This window comes from Convolutriloba macropyga, chromosome 3 (assembly GCF_964194025.1).
Source record: "Convolutriloba macropyga chromosome 3, txConMacr16.3, whole genome shotgun sequence".
Taxonomy (NCBI): domain Eukaryota; kingdom Metazoa; phylum Xenacoelomorpha; order Acoela; family Convolutidae; genus Convolutriloba; species Convolutriloba macropyga.
In genome coordinates this window covers 30,550,243-30,568,927 of record NC_134470.1, presented here as the reverse complement: position 1 = coordinate 30,568,927, position 18,685 = coordinate 30,550,243, and the positions used below count along the sequence as shown (strand labels likewise).

At 36.6% G+C, this 18,685-nt stretch overlaps 1 protein-coding gene across 1 annotated transcript in view; it reads right to left on the bottom strand.

The window, feature by feature from the left end:
* Positions 1-2,846: 2,846 nt before the first annotated feature.
* LOC142336147 (multiple coagulation factor deficiency protein 2 homolog) overlaps positions 2,847-18,685 on the bottom strand; it is a 548,941-nt gene continuing 533,102 nt past the window's right edge. Inside the window, exons 2-4 of the mRNA XM_075384738.1 lie at positions 16,068-16,263; positions 3,709-3,862; positions 2,847-3,482 (exon numbers count right to left, since the gene is read on the bottom strand). Of these exons, the coding sequence (XP_075240853.1) occupies positions 3,360-3,482; positions 3,709-3,862; positions 16,068-16,255 (465 nt within the window). The 5' untranslated portion in view covers positions 16,256-16,263 and the 3' untranslated portion in view covers positions 2,847-3,359. The remainder of the gene's footprint in view (positions 3,483-3,708; positions 3,863-16,067; positions 16,264-18,685) is intronic.

Genomic DNA, 18,685 nt, shown 5'->3' with positions numbered 1-18,685 from the left:
GGTTAGGGCAAGTAAAGACTGTCAATTTTATAAACATTCTAAAGGGGTGTAGATTGATAGGCTACAAATTTTGATCAGGCGATACCATTTCTGGAACCCATAACCAAAAACTACTAGCGAAAAATGAAAATTTAATTCAAACAAAAAAACTAGGCCTAGAGTGAGCTGTGAATGGATTGGAAAAACCATTCACAAAAAAATCCGGTCCAAAAAATCGAAAAAAGTAAAAATCAGAGTGAAATTGCCGCATGTGAACAAAAATACCACTACCGAGAAACCGAATTTTTGTTCAAACAGTGTTTTCTCATTCTACTTTAAAATTAGAGCAAAAAAATTCAAGCCGCAAAACCCCTCCCTTTTCGCTCCATTTCCTGTTTCGGCGTGACCAAAATCCTTACACCAATTTGACTTCAAAAATCAAGAAAATGTGTGAACAGAAAAACTTGCTAGTAATTAAAACTAAAAAAAAACTTAAAACTGAGAAAAATTGGACAAAAAATGCAAAAAAAAAGGATTAGTACATGCACAATTCTATAAAACGAAAATGCAATAAGTTAAAGAGCAGTTCCTATTGCATGAAAAGTCAAAAAGATGTGGCCAAATACTCTTATTCTCTTAAAACAATCCGTTCAAATAACCCAAAAAATAAAATCAAAAAATTAAATAAAAAGAAATATGTGCATATTTTGCACTTAAAACGCATCATTATGCTCTCAAAATTATGCCCTCTGTTGTATCAATTTCAGAGAGCTACAAAATAAAGCAGCATTGCTCAATAACTATTTATGCGAAAAACCAAATTAGCCAAGAAATTGATCCAAATGGAAAAAAAACGACCAAAAACGGTACTCTATATGACCATTCTCTCAAAAACACTTTTCAAAGTCGACAAGTCATTCGCTGAATGCAGCGCATGACAGAAAAACTTCTCTCGCTCAGAAAAACTTAGTTCATTCGACAATTTTACTCACTTTAGCTTTCAGCTCAAAGAGCCGTTTGGACAAATAGTACTTCCGGTAAAAAAAACCAAGAAAACCAATACTCCTTTTCGAGTCGAAAAAAACCAAGGGAAGGCAAATAAAAGCCTCAGCTATCTCTTTGCGGCTATTCGTAAACTGATTAATGTCGGACGATTTAGATAGGGGCATAGGCTAGAGAAACTTTTTGATCAACAAACTTCTGACTGGGGAGGGGTTTAAACACGCGGTTTTATTTTAGCAAGCGACTTAATTTCTGAATGCGCGCGATTCAAATCATTCAAGAAAACAAAAAGTCGATTGTGAAACAGTCCCTCAAGAAGTGAAATCGAAAATATACTCAAGAAAACGGTCAAGCGAACATTTTGCATAACATAGCTGGCAGATTGCCAGAAAATAGCCGCAATAGGTTCGTAGATCGGCAGTAAAAAAACTACAGTAAAGACAGACCAAAAAAATTCGTCTTTTCATTGAAGGCTGATCTGTTATATTTTGAAATAAAATCTGTATAAGTTATTGCTTATATATATTGCTTATATCTGTTATTGCCTATATCTGTATAAGTTATTGCCTCTATTAGCTGATCTCAAATAACCTTCATTTAGAGTGACACACCCATTTGACCTTATCTCTTTGAATTAAAGTGAATAAAAGTCCATTCCAAAGTGATGAAGTCATTTTTGAGAGTGAGGTAAGTCAAGTGTGACCAAAAATTCAATCACGCGCATGAACAAAAACACTCGCTCCACTAAGAGCGAAAAATGACGTCACACATGCAATTCAGTTGAAATTGCATGAACGAATGAACAAAAAGTTGCTGTGACGTCATATGGTCGTAACAAAAATCATGACGACGAAATAAAAGAACATAGCAGGACAAGTCCTGACGTACAATTCAAAGAATTTTCATTGACTAAACAGAAAAACTAGACTTAGAATGGACTATGAGTGAATTGAAAAAATCATTTTTAATAAAATCGGATCAAAAAAAAATAAGAAAAAACAGAAAATCAATGTCAAAATGCCGCATGTGAACAAAAAACCACTACCGAGAAACCGAATTTTTGTTCAAACACCGTTTTCTCACTCTACTTTAAAATTAGAGCGAAAAAAATTCACGCCGCAAAACCACTTTTTCGCTCCATTTCCTGTTTCGGCGTGACCAAAATCACTACTCCAATTTGACTTCGAAAATCATGAAAATGTGAACAGATTTTAAAAAAAAGACAGCGCCCCAATACAATTCAAATTCTTTGAATTGTAAAAACCAAGAGAAGGCCAATAATAGCCCCAGCTATCGCTGTGCGGCTATTAATAAAAGAGTCGTGCATGTTTACAATAACTGCTTCAAACTTCGGTCGAGAGAAATTAAATAGCCTAATCCAGTTCTCACCAAATTTCCAACTTTACATCCTTTAAGGTCAAAATGTTATATCTCATTTCGGGAAAACTCACGCTAAGTGTTTGAAAAATGATATATGAACTCAAACACAATTGCTGACCTAAAGAAAAAACTGATTCTACGCATTCTTAAAAGGCTGCATAGAACTTGCTTAATACAAGAAGGCGAAGAACAGCCTATGTATATACAAAAAAAAGCTACTGAAAAGCGATGTGAAGGAGAACTTCAAGGTCAAGAACAGTTATCTCAAATGGTTCATGTTAAAATGATTTTAAAATCAACTAAAAAGGCGAAAAAATGCACAACTCTGATATTTCTACAGTAACCGCAACATTTTAAGTTTTAAGAACTCATGAACGTTAAAACTTGGCGCGTCCGACTCTCAAAGTAATCAAAAGGTTAAATATCTTTGGTATTCATTTACGAATTATACACTTACAATTCTTATCAGCATTTGAAAAAAAAGAGCCTGTCTACGGATAAATATATCGAAATAAAACAATGTGATAACTAAACGCGTATTCGATAATACACATATGTATTGATTATGTTTTTTTACAATAAACCCAGCGACAAAAATGAGCCTGAAATAAAGCACCATTAGATGATTAGTTGAATACTTGCCATCAGAATTTAAATGATAGGTATAGTTCCAATAATGACATTATGCATACTATTTTTTTGGAAATCAAATCTGATTACTGCTAACAGTACCAAACTTTGTGTAACACTCTCATCAGAACTTTGTAGGCGATTATCCCATTACTTGGCAATATTCAAAGGAAATTATAAAGGTCGAACCTTGTTTAACAAAAAATATAGTTACATATACTCATTAGCTTCTGTAACCTAGCATACTAACTCTATATAACTTATACTCAGAGATAAATTAGTTAACATATAAGGCATTGAACAGTGATGAGTAGCATATTGAGGCACTGCTGGACAACGATCCCTGAAACACCATCCCGGATGAGACATTAAGAAGACAGCATGGTTCTGAACTCGTAATAGTCTATGTATCCATCATTGTTGCGATCTCGTTCTATTAGCAAATTGTCAACTAAGCCCACAATCTCTTTCGAATCCCATTTGACTGTAGACTAAAATGCAGTTACCGTGATTACTTCCGAATAAAGGACATTTGCAAGTTAGTCTGATTTAATTCCGTGAAAATTAACTAGAAAATTTACTTGAAAATTAACTATCACATTGACATATAAGTAACTTCTCTCAACAAAAGAGTGGTGACCAGTAGCTTGTACACAAGATTAACGTACAACATTTACATTACTCCATATAAAAGTTTTTTTAAAGACTAAAACTTACATCTCTGTGGAACATGGCGTGCAATATTTCCAGCCCATCTATCTTGAGGTTCTTGTCAGTGTCATGTAGGATGAAATAGTGGAAGTGTTTCTGCTCCCTCGTCATCTGTTCTTCCGGAATCTTGGCTATGCTCTCTAAGTGCTCTCGGATATGCCTATCAACGCATACAATAGAGTAAATATAACTGAATAACATCGGTGGCGGTTCTCGATTCTATTGTAGACTGATTCAGTCGAGGAAAGGGAGTAATAACTTTAAGACTTCAGATGCTACTTTGAGATTACAGACCAACACATTTATTGTTCCAGCATTTCTTCAGAAATGGTGGAATATTTATTCGAAGCTTGCTTTTTGTCTTCATACCAAAATTTTTTTCTGCATTCAAAAGAAATGTGTGTGGTACCACAATAAAGCCCTTGAAATGCAGATTTCAACAGTATAACATAACCATTATATTCAACACATCTGAAAATCTTTTTTTAACAATTTGTAGAAATTTCGTTTTCAAAATTTTTATTTTTTAAAATATTAATAGCTACAAGCCGTTAGCTACTTTAGATATGCAGTCCTTTCAGAAGCTTCGACGTAATTGTAATATAAGACCACCACGGTTAAATCAAAAAACTTTCTGATCTATTTTTTACTTCATTTGCACGGCTCGACAAAAATAACTTCATTAGCACGTAAATTTGCTTTTTGAAACAACTTGCACAAAATTATTATAACATTTTTTCCACTTTCTCTGACGTTTTGCACCATCTGCTCTTCTATAGCTAGCTGTCAATGGTCCAACGTCTCTGGTTCATCAATTCGCTAGATTGAATTTCTGTGACTGATCATGCTTTTCGCGAGGGCAGTAGCACATTTCGCGACTTCTTTCAAACTGTCGAAATTTTTAATCTTGTCTCTATCTTTGTCTTTGAAATGGTCAAAATACATCTCATATTTACATATTTGTGATAGTTTTCCATTTCATGGTATTTGAGCTGATCGTCATTAAAGAGATTATTGAAACATAACCGACTACCGTCGGAAGAATTGCTTTAGACCGACTAGTGGGAGCTCTATTCAGTTGCAACCTGCTTCAGTCGGAGGTGGGCGGTATTCTAAATGAGACTAAGAAATTCACTAGAGGTCTTCAAATAACCTCATTAGAGGTCAATATAGACTACTATTAAGCTTTCAAGCAATTAAAACGACAGCAATTTCAGCGCACTTATCATGACTTTTAGTATTAAATTGTCACCAATTGAGTTCAGCTGCTTGAAAGAGCGATTGAGAATTTTAGATCACGCAAAATTCAAAAAGTCAAGGCGTAAAAGTCACCCGAAAAGTCAAAAAAAGGTCAAGCAAAAATTTTGCATAAAAAAACACACGTTTACAATAATTGCTTCCTTTCGAGAGCAGATAAAATATCAAAATATTTGTAAATTTCATTTTGCGCTTTAGTCATTTATTTTGTGTGGAGCGAAGGTCATCATTTTAAAAACAGCGCAATTTTTAAAATATCTCAAACCAATAATGCTACTTTCTTGAAAGTGATTGCTATTTTGTTCCCGTTCCATTGCCTTCATTTTTGAAAAAAAAACAGACCACAAGATCGCTAAACGCGAAATTTGGCTTTATATTCAGCATCACAGTTTTGAAGCAGGAGGGGGTCGGCTTTGAAGATATCAACCGCAAAAACTCAGTAAAATTGTTTAATCTTTTCTGTTTTTCTTTCTATTATTTGATATTTTTTGCGTTTTTCTTTGAGAGAGTCAATGAAAATTTTTGCCACTATCACCAAAACTATTAGCGTTGATTTGGACGATCTTCTATCACTGTTAAAGTTAATTAGAGATAAGGTACGTCCTTCATGATACAAAAACTGAAGTCAGCTTAAAACTTACCACTTAAGGCGTAAACAGAAGTGTCACTCACATCACAGCAAAACGAGAAGACTGTACGATAGTTTAAAGACTAAGAAGACTGTTTTTCTGTGGTTTACGGCGCAAAGAAAGCAAAATTATGCATCAGACAATTAAAGAAAACACATAGCTACAACACGCCGGATTTAATTCGAAGTACAAAAACTTGAGCCCAACATAAGTAACAACTCACTTAGCCATGCCATGAATTATTCGCCAAATTAAATCCAGATAAAAGAGTAAGAATCAAAGAAATGAAGCTCAAAATTACATTTAGATTAGATTCTTTGTGGGTTGCAACTCCAAAATGATTATTCTCATTTTATACTCTGCTGTCGAGGTATTTCAGATTTTGCCATATGACAAGCAGGTTACTAAAAGCGAAAACTGCCGAGTAAAACAAAAGATAAACGAAAGAATTGAATCTAAAGTCTGATAACACTTTTCTGAACCAAAAACGTCTTTAGGTTTCGGTGACCCAAAGAGTTCTCAAAACACACCTTGTGATACCATTTTAGTCCAGTTAATGGGCTAAAAAAAACTTGAAGTTACTGCTCCTGAAGACACATTGAGAATCCTATGAGCAAACTTTAAAAAACTGCTTTGAGAAGGCAGAGATTTTTAGCAGAAAACTTCAAGAAAAGAACATAGCTGGCAGATTGCCAGAAAATAGCCGCAATAGATTCGTAGATCAGTAGTCTAAAAAAAACAGTAAAAAAGACAGACTAAAAAAATCGTCTTTTCATTGAAGGCTGATCTGTTATATTTTGGTTTAAAATCTGTATAAGTTATTGCTGCCTCTATTAGCTGATCTCAAATAACCTTCATTTAGAGTGACACACACCCATTTGACCTTATCTCTTTGAATTAAAGTGAATAAAAGTCCATTCCAAAGTGATGAAGTTATTTTTGAGAGTGAGGTAAGTCAAGTGTGACCAAAAATTCAATCACGCGCATGAACAAAAACACTCGCTCCACTAAGAGCGAAAAATGACGTCACACATGCAATTCAGTTGAAATTGCATGAACGAATGAACAAAAAGTGGCTGTGACGTCATATGGTCGTAACAAAAATCATGACGAAATAAAAAAAACCAAGAGAAGGCCAATAATAGCCCCAGCTATCGCTGTGCAGCTATTATTAAACATAGCTGGCAGATTGCCAGAAAATAGCCGCAATAGCTTCGTAGATCTGCAGTCTAAAAAAAAACAGAAAAAATTCGTCTTTTCATTGAAGGCTGATCTGTTATATTTTGACTAAAAATCTGTATAAGTTTTTGCTGTCTCTGTTAACTGCTCTCTAATAACCTTCATTTAGAGTGACACACACCCATTTAACCTAATCTCTTTGAATTAAAGTAAATAAAAGTCAATTTCAAAGTGAGGAAGTCATTTTTGAGAGTGAGGTAAGTCAAGTGTGACCCAAAATTTAATCACGCGCATGAACAAAGAACTCGCTCCACTAAGAGCGAAAAATGACGTCACACATGCAATTCAGTTGAAATTGCATGAACGAATGAACAAAAAGTGGCTGTGACGTCATATGGTCGTAACAAAAATCATGACGACGAAATAAAAAAAACATAGCAGGCCAAGTCCTGACGCACAATTCAAAGAACTTTCATTGACTAAACAGAAAACTAGACCTAGAAGGGAATATGAATGGATTGGGAAAACCATTTAGAAAAAAATCCGATCCAAAAAATCGAAAAAACTGTAAAAATCAAAGTGAAATTGCCGCATGTGAACAAAAAACCACTAGCGAGAAAGCGAATTTTTGTTCAAACACCGTTTTCTCACTCTACTTAAAATTTAGAGCGAAAAATTCACGCCGCAAAACCACTCGCTTTTTCGCTCCACTTCCTGTTTCGGCGTGACCAAAATCACTACTACAATTTGACTTCAAAAATCATGAAAATGTTTGAACAGATCTTAAAAAAAATACAGCGCCCCAATACAATTCAAATTCTTTGAATTGTAAAAAAAACCAAGAGAAGGCCAATAATAGCCCCAGCTATCGCTGTGCGGCTATTAAAAAACAATTACAAATTGCACTTCAATTAATCTGTTTTCTTAATCAAAACTAAAGAATACCTTCTAGACAAAACCAAAACTTTTGCAGACCAGTGAACAAACAATTTGAATATCAAGGACGACCAGGAAGACTTGAAATAAAGAGCAGCAAATTGACTAACAACCGCTGTAAACGAGACCAAATAAGTTTTAAAGAAGGAGAAAATTGATGTCAAAAAGAGCCGTTATTTCGATGCATTGTTGAATTCATAAGTTGAATTCATCTTTGAACGCAAAATCTGGTTTGGAGGCTAATGAACAATTTCTTAAATACATGAAACAATAATTGAAATTCTTGAAAGAAACAATAAACGAAAATTGCTTAGAGGTTTATTTTACTAGTTAAGTTATTGAGTTTGGCATTTCCTTCGTGACCTATTCAAATGAGACAAAGGTAACATCTGCGAAAAATAATATTTTCCAGGATGGATCAGTTAAGGTTTTGTTTTTGAAAGGGAAACGATTCTCAATGATTGTGGTGCTCATTTGAGGATCTCTTCATTATAAGCGTTTTATTCGGCACAGAAATCAATTAGTACTTCCCTGTACACTCAATTTGCCATCACAAAAAAATTCAGCAAAGTTTTTGGCTAACTGAGTAACACATGCTGTTTTATTTAATCGAACTAGCTGTAGTCAAGTTTTTGATAGCGCTCTTGGGAAATCACCAGTGTCAAATAGAACTTGAAAGCAAAAAACCATTGAAGTGTAATGTTAACTAAATCAATCAAGCTCACTTTATATGCCAAAAGTATGCAATACCAGAAGTAAAAAGGCTAGAAGTTCATAAAAACTTAGCCAGACGTCTTACATTTCAAATGAAACGTGCAGGTTTTGTGTTTTAAGGTTACGCTTGTTAAGGTTAGCCTAATTGTTGTAATAAACTTATTAAATAGTTCCATATTGGCAATGATGATAAATGGACACCAAAACAGCCACAGCCAAGCGTATCAAACTATCCCTCCTCCTTTGAGCTATCTGGGAAGAACTCCGGTTACAAAAGGGCCCAAGCGATGCTGTACGGAATTGAGTCCTGTAACTGAAAACCCCGACGCCAACCTAGAAGCTAATATTCAAAATGCCATTAGAAATGCCATTCCCGACATCAGGGCTCAAAAGCAACAGCAACTTGAAGCTTCAATCGCACGTGCTGTCCAAGATTCCCTGGCGACTTTCAAACAACAAATCAAAGCAGAAATGGTCGACCTCGAAAATAGGTGCTACTTGAAAACACTTGAAAAGTGATGTGCGCGAGTCGTACAACAGGCGAGATAATGTAAAAATTTTCAATCTCAAGATGGACGAGGGCAAAGCACGCGAAGAGTACAATGAGACTAATGACAAAGTACTGGAAGTCATTGATCGAGTAGAATCAGTTGTTGAGGCCTCAGACATTTCAATTGCCCACCGCCTGCCTGGAAAACGCAATCCGATCATTGTGAAGTTCAATAGAAGGGTGGCAAAACTGGACCTTCTGAAGAAGAAAATGAAGCCAGCAGAGGTGGACGACATGAATTATATAAGTGTGATCGAGGATATCACCAGACCCAGATTGAACTTCTTGAATATTATAAAAACTGACAACCGCATCAAAAGTGCCTGGGTGCGTGAAGGCGTACTGCACTACATGTGGAACAAAGACACCAGAGTTTATAAAATTTTCGGGTTGTATGAAGATGGCTCAGTGCTCAACTACCCCCTCTCTGACGTTCTTGCCTGTTTCAATGGTGTTTTTCCCCCAAACAATAACTCACAAGTTTCTTGAACCTCTCCATAAACCCCTACCGTCCCGTGATAAACCCTCTACATCTAAACCCACCCAGATAATATCTATATTGCCATTTAAACATCCGCTCAATCAGAAACAAACTGCTGGAATTGGAATCTATTATATATAGACTTGAATCACTTCCCAAAGCCATATGCCTTACGGAGACACACTTAGATGATGATGATGATGATGATGATACTTCTAATTTTCGTTTGCCTGGATACTCGAACATTGAGGTGAAAAATCGTAACAAATATGGCGGAGGGGTGATGATTCAAGTCTATGAGAGTGCGACGATAAATAAAACCTTGCAAACTCCATTCGAGGAGGCAAAATGTGTTGAAATCAACAGCCAATCATACACATTTAAAACCTTGGTGATTTACAGTAAACCTAGAACTAACAAAAACCAGTTCATTGAGTTACTTGATGAATATCTGCAAGTTAAAACTTCTGCCACAATGCCTTTTACAATATGCGGGGATTTTAACATCGATACAAAATCTCAGAATTTAATTAGCAGTAACTACGTCGATATTATAAATGCAAACGGCTTCAGTCTGTTCGATAGTTCGGATCGTCCAACCAGAGAGACTGATCATTCATCAACCTGCTTAGATCATTTCATCTATCAAAATATTCCTTCATTTAAATCAAATATCCTGTTTCATCAAAACATCGCAGATCATTATCCTATTCTAGCTAGTTGGTTGGTCAAGGACCTCGATCAGACTGACGCTCAGTGTAAATTTAGAAATACAAAATTTATTCAAGACGAATCTCGGAGACAGCTCTTCCTGCATGAACTCGAACAACACCTGAGTCTCCGGGAAGTTGAAATATTAAGTAATCGTGATCCAAGCATTGCTTTTGAAATCTTTAACTCGAGTTTTATTAAGGTCTTTGATAAGTTTGCACCAATGCAAAATGAAAAGGAAATCAAATCAAGTAACAAACCTAAATGGTTGACAAATTCCTTGAAAAATCTTAAAACAAGCGTAACAAAGCTCATAGAAAATAGAAAAGTAACCCCAATAATCCAGATTATCTGGCGAATTTCAAATTTCAGAGTAAAAATTTCGAAAACGCATACTACAAAAAGATAAGTTTAAGTCTTGCATTGGTGATTCAAGACAAACTTATCATTTACTTAATGAAATCAGTGGCAGAGGTACGCACTCAAAAAAGATTCCTATTCTATCCTCTTGTTATGAAGCGAACCAGTCACCCTCTCTCGGTGACGTGGCAGAAAAGTTCAATCAATATTTTGTCAATGTACCTAATAATATTCGTCAGTCCATCAATAACGTGCCTCCTATTCCCATTCCAGACAAAGACAAGTCTTTATATTTATACCCGGTCTCAACGTTTGAAGTTGAGGAGCTCATTGATAGCTTGGCTCACAAAGCATCATCTGGAGATGATGGCTTAAGTAATATAATAATTAAATTATCAGCCCCTGTTACGGTTCGCTTCATGACAATTATTAATTGTTCCTTCACTCATGGTTTCTTCCCGAATCGCTCAAGAATGCAAAGATACTTCCTCTACACAACGAAGGCAGTAAGTTAGAAAATAACTACCGCCCTATTTCACTTTTAAATGTATGGAGTAAAATTTTTGAACGTGCTATGTATACAAGGTTATACAACTTTTTTGAGCGATTCGGGCTCCTCTCACCCTGTCAATTCGGCTTCCCAAACAAGCATAGTACCATCGATGCTTTAGTTGAGTTAACGGAGAAAATAAGGGAAAACTGGAATGTTAAGAACATAAGCTGCTTTTTTTGGATCTACGGAAAGCGTTTAATACACTTGATCACACAATTTTACTTTATAAATTAGAAAGATACGGAATAAGAGGTAATCTTTTGTGTTGGTTGAAATCTTATCTCGGGAGCCGAATGCAAAGAGTAGAAGTCAATTGCATTTCCTCGCAATGGTTGAAAGTACAACATGGAGTACCACATGGGTCTATACTAGGCCCCCTGCTTTTTCTTATCTACATTAATGACCTACCAATTCATTGTAAACATGCTCAAGTCCTTCTTTTTGCAGATGATACAAATCTAACGTTTCTTAATAAGTCCTGCGAGGAAGTGCAAAGAGAAATTGATAGTGTTAAACACTGGCTAGATGCTAATAAACTTTGTTTGAATATTAATAAGACCATTCAATTGAATTTGAAGTCAAGCGAAAACAGGTTTGATATCGATAACAAGTACATTTCCATTGTGCCCGTATGCAAATATCTCGGCATTTTAGTTGACTTCAGATTTTCCTTTGTCTCTCATTTATCGGTGCTGAAATCGAGACTCTCTAAACAATGTGGTATTATTTCAAAACTTAGGCATTATGCCCCGCGTAACCAGCTTATTGATTATTATAAAACGAACGTAAGTTCTATTATCCAATATGGCATACTAGTCTATGGGTGCAGCAGCTATAGCAACCTGTTGCCCATTTACAATTTACAAAAGAAAATACTTAAATTCATATATTTCAGAAAAAAATCCGACAGTGCTAATGACATCTTTGTTAAAAAATAATTTAATTAACATCTACCAGCTTCATATATACGAGTTATAAAAGCTAGTTTTGAAATCATTGAGTGGATTACATCGTGAAAGTTACCTTAATTCTTTGTTTTCGTTTTCGCCATAGAGACCTACGCGAAGTGCATCAAAAACATTACTAATGGAACCGTCTTGTAAGCGAATGATTGAAAAACGATCAGTTAAATTCAGAGCTTCGAAGCTCCTTAATGCATTGAGTAAAGCCGATGTTCTTCCCTACAATATTATTAGATCAAATGAAAAAGTTATAAAAAATTTCTATCATAAACTTAAGGATACATTTTTGGTTAATAATGATGATATAGTGAAATACATCTTTGAATAATTTTTCTAGGAACATCTAACGAACACGACCCCTTGGATAAATGCTATCAGACATCTCCTTTGGGAATGGGATTTCTGTGAAAAAAAAATGAGCTCTCAATTCCTTCTAGTTTCCGAGTTATCGCAATTTTTCAAAATTTTTAAATTTTTCCCGCTAAAATTGCTTCTGAAAAACTTAGACAATTTTTAAAAGGAAAATTTTGGAGGACTATTTTATGCTTCCAGTAGGTTTACCGGGGTTTAATTAGGCTGCTGTTAAATTGTGACGACTGTAGCAAAAAATTTTTATAAAATTTTGTTTTTTTAAGTCCATTTCGTTAATAACGACGATTAGTGAAATACATCTTTGAATTATTTTTCTAGAAAATCCTAAAAAAACGACGCCTTGGATAAATGCTGTCAGACATCTACTTTGGGAATGGGATTTTTGTGACAAAATATGAGCTCTCAATTCCTTCTAGTTTCCGAGTTATCGCAATTTTTCAAAAAATTTTGAATTTTTCCCGCTAAAATTGCTTCTGAAAAACTTAGAAAAATTTTTAAACCGAAATTTTTGGAGGTCTAATTTATGCCTCCAGTAGGTTTAACGAGTTTTGAGCTTTAATTAGGCTTCTGTTAGTTTTTGTCGAATGTAGCGAAAATGTTTTTTCAAGTTTTTTTTCTTCCATTTCTTCATTTTTCTATGTTTTTGTTATCATAGGAACTTCTTTGTTGAAATAGTCCTACTGCCTAGTTTACAGAGTCTGTAAGGGCAGGGCGTGTGGGTTCAAATACCCCGTTGCCTGTCCACTTTGATCATGTTTGTACGAGTCAATATTTACGGTTCTTACGCTACGCTGTAAAAGTCGCATTAAAATTTTGACTAAATATCTTAAATTGTTTCGCAGTACTTGATAGACAGCGGAATTTCTCAGTGACTTCAAGCTAAGAAGCGTAACCTATACGTAGGAAAGATCCGTACCAGTTATTGGTTTAAAAGAGAACCAATGTTAGCTAGCGCAGGAAAAGGCTGCTGCTACCTGATTTGTTTTTTGGTTTGACGTCTTTGTGGTGCAGTTTTGAACGAACACTAACCCTGGTTGACCACAATTCCGGCAAAAAAAACATGTAGCCACGTCCAAGTTGAGTATGGAAATCATTTTCTCTCTGCAAATTGTGGTCTTTGATTATCACGGTTAAAAGATTTGTGATTTCCCCGATGTGCATTCAATTGAATGTCGCCTTCCTCGAACATTGCGTTACCTCAAAAAGGTCCTATTCAACCAATCAACCGATAGTTGCATTTTCAACTGCCCAATGAGTTCTTTTTGGCTAGACGCTAGATTTTTATGCTCAGCGGCAATGTTTAAAACTTGCAAGGAAATTTGTGCTGTGGTCTATATTTGGATTAAATCCGTTGGCTTGTTCGTCTTCATCCATTAAGATGCTTTTCAGTGTCAGCCTCTTCGAGAATACTGGGCATAAACTATTTACGCGGAATGTTTCTGATTGCATAAGAAGTTTTAGCCTTAACTGAGTAGGCACTCCTGAAAGGAATGAGTCTCTTAACCAACTTGTTCTCTCTGCTGAGGGTCAGTTCCACCAGAATCTGCTATTGCAACATTAGCAGGTCTGGTGACTTCCGTCCGGAAATCTTCTGTCGTTCCCTTATGCTGATTATTAAACTAACGTACACGAATTTTTCACTTCCTATTCCCCTTCCTATTCAACCTCGCAATCGACTGGATAATGGAAGAAGCCCTCCGCAATGACAACGTAGGCGTGTCTCTGGATGACACGATAATTGCCGACCTCGATTTTGCAGACGACATCTGTCTAATGGATGATAATGGAAACGACGCCCAGAGGCTACTCGACAACGTAGCCAGAAATGCAGCGGCAGTCGGCCTCTACCTGAACGTCGGCAAAACCAAATTCTGCTCCCAGGACATCAATCAGAAATTCCACGTCTACGGCGAAGAACTGGAACGTGTTGAAGACTTCACCTATCTTGGAAGTAAAATACAGCTCGACGGGAACGTAACATCTGAAATCAAGGCCAGGATAGGCAAAGCTGCAGGTAGTTTCAAAAACCTTAAGAACATCTGGAACCAGAGAAGCATCCCTCAGCTTGTAAAAGTAAAGATTTACAAGGCATGCGTACGAAGTGTACTCTTGTATGGTTGCGAGAGCTGGCCAGCAAAAAATTCTGATATAAACAGTTTGCAATCCTTCGAAAATCGATGTCTTCGACGTATTCTCCACAAAGGACAGGACCTCCCCGCTGAAAGTATCACCACCATTGCAAAATGTGATTCCCTTGCCACGACGATCCAAACAAGACGCTTGCGATGGCTAGGGCATGTCCTCCGAATGAATCCGTCCGAAATTCCAAACGCAGCGCTCGAATTCGAAAAGGGCGATAACTGGAAGAGACCCCCAGGCGGCATACGCAAGACCTGGCGAAGAATCGTTCGTGACGAAGTAAAGAAGCATATCAAACCACCGAAAATGTCAGCGAAGAAATGGGAGACTGAATGGTTCGACCTGTGCAAGGAAACAGCCCAGAACAGAAAGCAATGGAGAGGTCTTATTCGGGACCAAAATGTGGCGGGATAAGGGCAGCACTGCCCGTGAGCCCTATCTGGATCTGGATCTGGATTCAACGCGTTGTCCAGATTACTTCTGCTGACATTTTGGTCAACCCATAAAGGAAAATTCAAAAATCGACTTGAGAATTTACCATTTAAGGAATAGCGGTAGAAAATTTGAGCTGCTTGCGAAATTTTTCTCTTGCTGCCACTGTAAGCGGATTCAATTTAAAGCTTTGCGATGCCACTGCCAGGAGAAACACATTTTAAATTATCATTGACCACATTTATCTGTCACCGCCTTATTTACTGTATGCGCATATTTTAATTTGTTCAAAACATTAACATCTTTAATTTCAATTCTTTGGATGTCAACTAGTTCTTGTGTGGTCTCTCCCTTATAAAAAACTAGTTTCTAATTGTCTTCAAATTAAATTCTAATCAACTACTTTTCTCTTCAACTTTCTATCCACCTTCTATTTTTGGTTTGTACCTAATCTTTTTATTGCACAATTTTGACCAACCAGAGTACATTTTTCATTTCTTTTGTTAAAAAAAAGGTCCATTAAACGAAAGCCCCTCCCCTAAAATGGTTGTCCTTCAACGTGGGGGGCTGCAAAAATGTAGCATCAACAGTTAAGGAAACAGACAACAGCAGAATAATGAACAACAGATATGAAAAATAGCAATCAATATGTAGAATATAATTTTGAATCAATATTTGAATTTGAGAGACAGATTTAGGACAACAGTCGCCCTTCCTCTACAGGGTGTCGACGCAATGAGAGCGCGCCACGGAGGCAGTATGGAGCTACGAAAAAGCGCAAAACTTATTTTCGTTCTGATGTAAGTGCCGTGCACGTCCGAATCTTCTTTCTTATTGCTTTAATAAACTATTTAAAGAAAATTAAAATACTATGATATTAAATCATATGAAATTGTTTAGGTACAAATCATTCAATTGCACCATGAAACTGGGGGCACAAACGTAAAAGATCCAAAAATTTTAATTTAGTTCTCACTGTTTTCAGTAACTTCCAATTGAATTGATAGTAAAGCAAACTGTCTTTGGATGTTGTCTACTTTTCGGCACTTGGTCGTTGATTGCAATCAATAGAAAACAAAATAGGTCTTACTCTTCCTCTGAGTCAAGATTTCCCTGCTTCAGCTGGTCAAACTTGGTCTTTATTTGTTCAATGTCCATCTGCTCATGTGGTCCCTCATGGCAATCGCTTAGCCTCCAGCTCGCCATCAATGAAAGCGCAAGTAAACACAAAGAGGGCACAAAACAACATAACGGTAAAGCAGATGACTTCGGAGACATGAAAACTAAAAAAGGCCAACGTGATAGATTATTCGACCCTGCAAATTTGAAGCCTCATAAACAATCGATTTTTGGGATCTTTTCCGTTTGTGCCCCCCCCCCAGACGCACTTACTATGTAATGGCACGATATGTAACTTGAGGGCGCATAACGTACTGGGGGGCACGAACGGAAAAGATCCAATTTTTGTTATTTCAAATCGTTGTTTGCGTCAAGTATGGGAGTAGCAGTAGCAGTAGAGTAGGCTTCTGGGATGGGTCCGCGAGTATTCGTCCTTAGATATTATTATTTTTTACGAACCATTTACAAACTAAATAGTGCCGAAGAATGAAAATAAAAATGCTTGGAGTTTTCTTTTCAACTCAAGCTGTGAAGTGATTGATTTTAACTCTAACGGCAAAATGTTCGAGTCATTTGGCACAGCAAGAAATAAGTTAGTCTGACATAAGTATATCTGAATTTTCTAGTGGAAAATTGTGAAACATTGCGTTCTCGGAACCATTTAGTTGCGATGAAACAGTTCGGATAGATAAATTGGACGATGAATGCAACGATGACCGATCAGTAAAATTTTGAGCAGACGTTCTCCTACGGAAAACAAGAAAAGAGTTCTCAGATAGATGGCTGTCGGTCGCGTAGAATAATAATTATTCAAAGGAATAAAGGGATCTTTTCCATTTGTGCCCCTACCGAACATTATGTGCCCCCAGCACATTATGCACGTTCGTCTAGGGGTGCAAAAAAATTGCACCCACTAAGTTTTAATTGACAATTCCTTCTTCTCTGCAGCTTGAACTATTGTCTATTCGGTCTTTAACGGGCCCTAAAAAATTTTTGCTTTCTTTCGCCGTCTTTAACACGTATTTAATAATTTTCTAAGATGTTACGGACAGGATAGTTCATATTTTAGCAGCTAGGTCACTATATCACGCGGTAAGAGTTTTCAATATAGTCAAAAGGAGCTTCTGACAAAAACAAAAGTCATGGACCTTCTTTTAACCCCAATACAAAAAATCGCCTGAAAACGCAAAGAACCTTCTGGTCAAGGGCCGATTGAGCATTAGAGACTGACATAATTGTATGGCATTATCTAATAAGCAACAACATCTCAAGCCACAATTCGAATAACTACAGACCAAGTAGTGCACAAGAGCTGAGACGTCAACGCTCGATGCACTGAGAACACTAGAATCCATAATATTGGGGCGTAATGAGAGCATCGTTTCTTTGGATGTGAAGGGCCTATAAACCTAATGTGGGAGTTTGTCAATAAACGATTTTGCGATAAGAACGTCTGCACTTGGCAAACCTTTTGCGACTGCCATGTATGCAGAAATGGACTCTATTTAAACAACTGATGACTGGGCATAAATCAACCCTTCAGCAAACCCGCTGCGAATCCCCAACAACATTAACAAAAACAACAATGTCCCTCTTAATGAAAGGATTGAAATAGCCTCGAGGAGCCTGTACTCTGGTTACCACCCCCTGAGATGTCAAGATCGACTTTGAAGGCACTCTTGAAGCTAGCTGTGACAAATGTCTTTTAAATGCAATGACAGATGGTTTTTTCAGGTGGATGGCTTAGCAATGGGATCATCACTTGTAGTAACTCTGGCTAACATTTGGATGAATTCATTTGAACATCAGATCAAGTCAACGAAACAGATCATCAATAAGATCCCTAAACCTGACCTTGATTCATGCCCTGAATGCAACCTTAGAGTCACCTATAGAGGAAAAGGAGTCGAATGTGAGAAAGCTGAGAATTGGTTCCATGCAAAATGAGAAAATATTGATGATCAGCTTTACGAGAAAACGAAGGACATGGTTTGGTACTGCTCTAATTGCCAGAAGATTATTAAATAAGACAGTGAACCGGAAACTGAAAGACAATTATTCTTGAGATATATTGACGATATAATTCTGACAGTAAATGGTGAACCGGACACCTTGCTCAGAAAAGTAAACACCCCTCATAGGAATCTGGAATTCACAATGGAAAAACCTGACAATTTAGGGAATTTAAACTTTTTAGACATTAACATCAATATAAGTAGCTGTAAACAAATTAATTTTGATTGAGACAAGAAACCAAACGATACGGGGGATGTCTCGCTTTTCCGTAGCTGTGCACCAATCAAACAAAAAACGAATATTGTAGAAGGGACTGTTCACTGAGGTTTTAGAAGCACTAGCCGATGAAAAAATTGTTACAAAGCTCTGAAGAGAAAGGAGAGTGTTTGGCTAAAAATCAATACCCTGAAGGTTGGACTTTCAAGATATTCAACGATGCTTTACAGAAAATCATAAGAAAACCTCAATTAAGAACTGGCGACAAGAAGGTATGACCAAGAAGACAAAAAAACCGGCGAAAAATATTAAATCATTATTTTTCCTTCAATATCTAGGTAATATAAGCCTGCAATT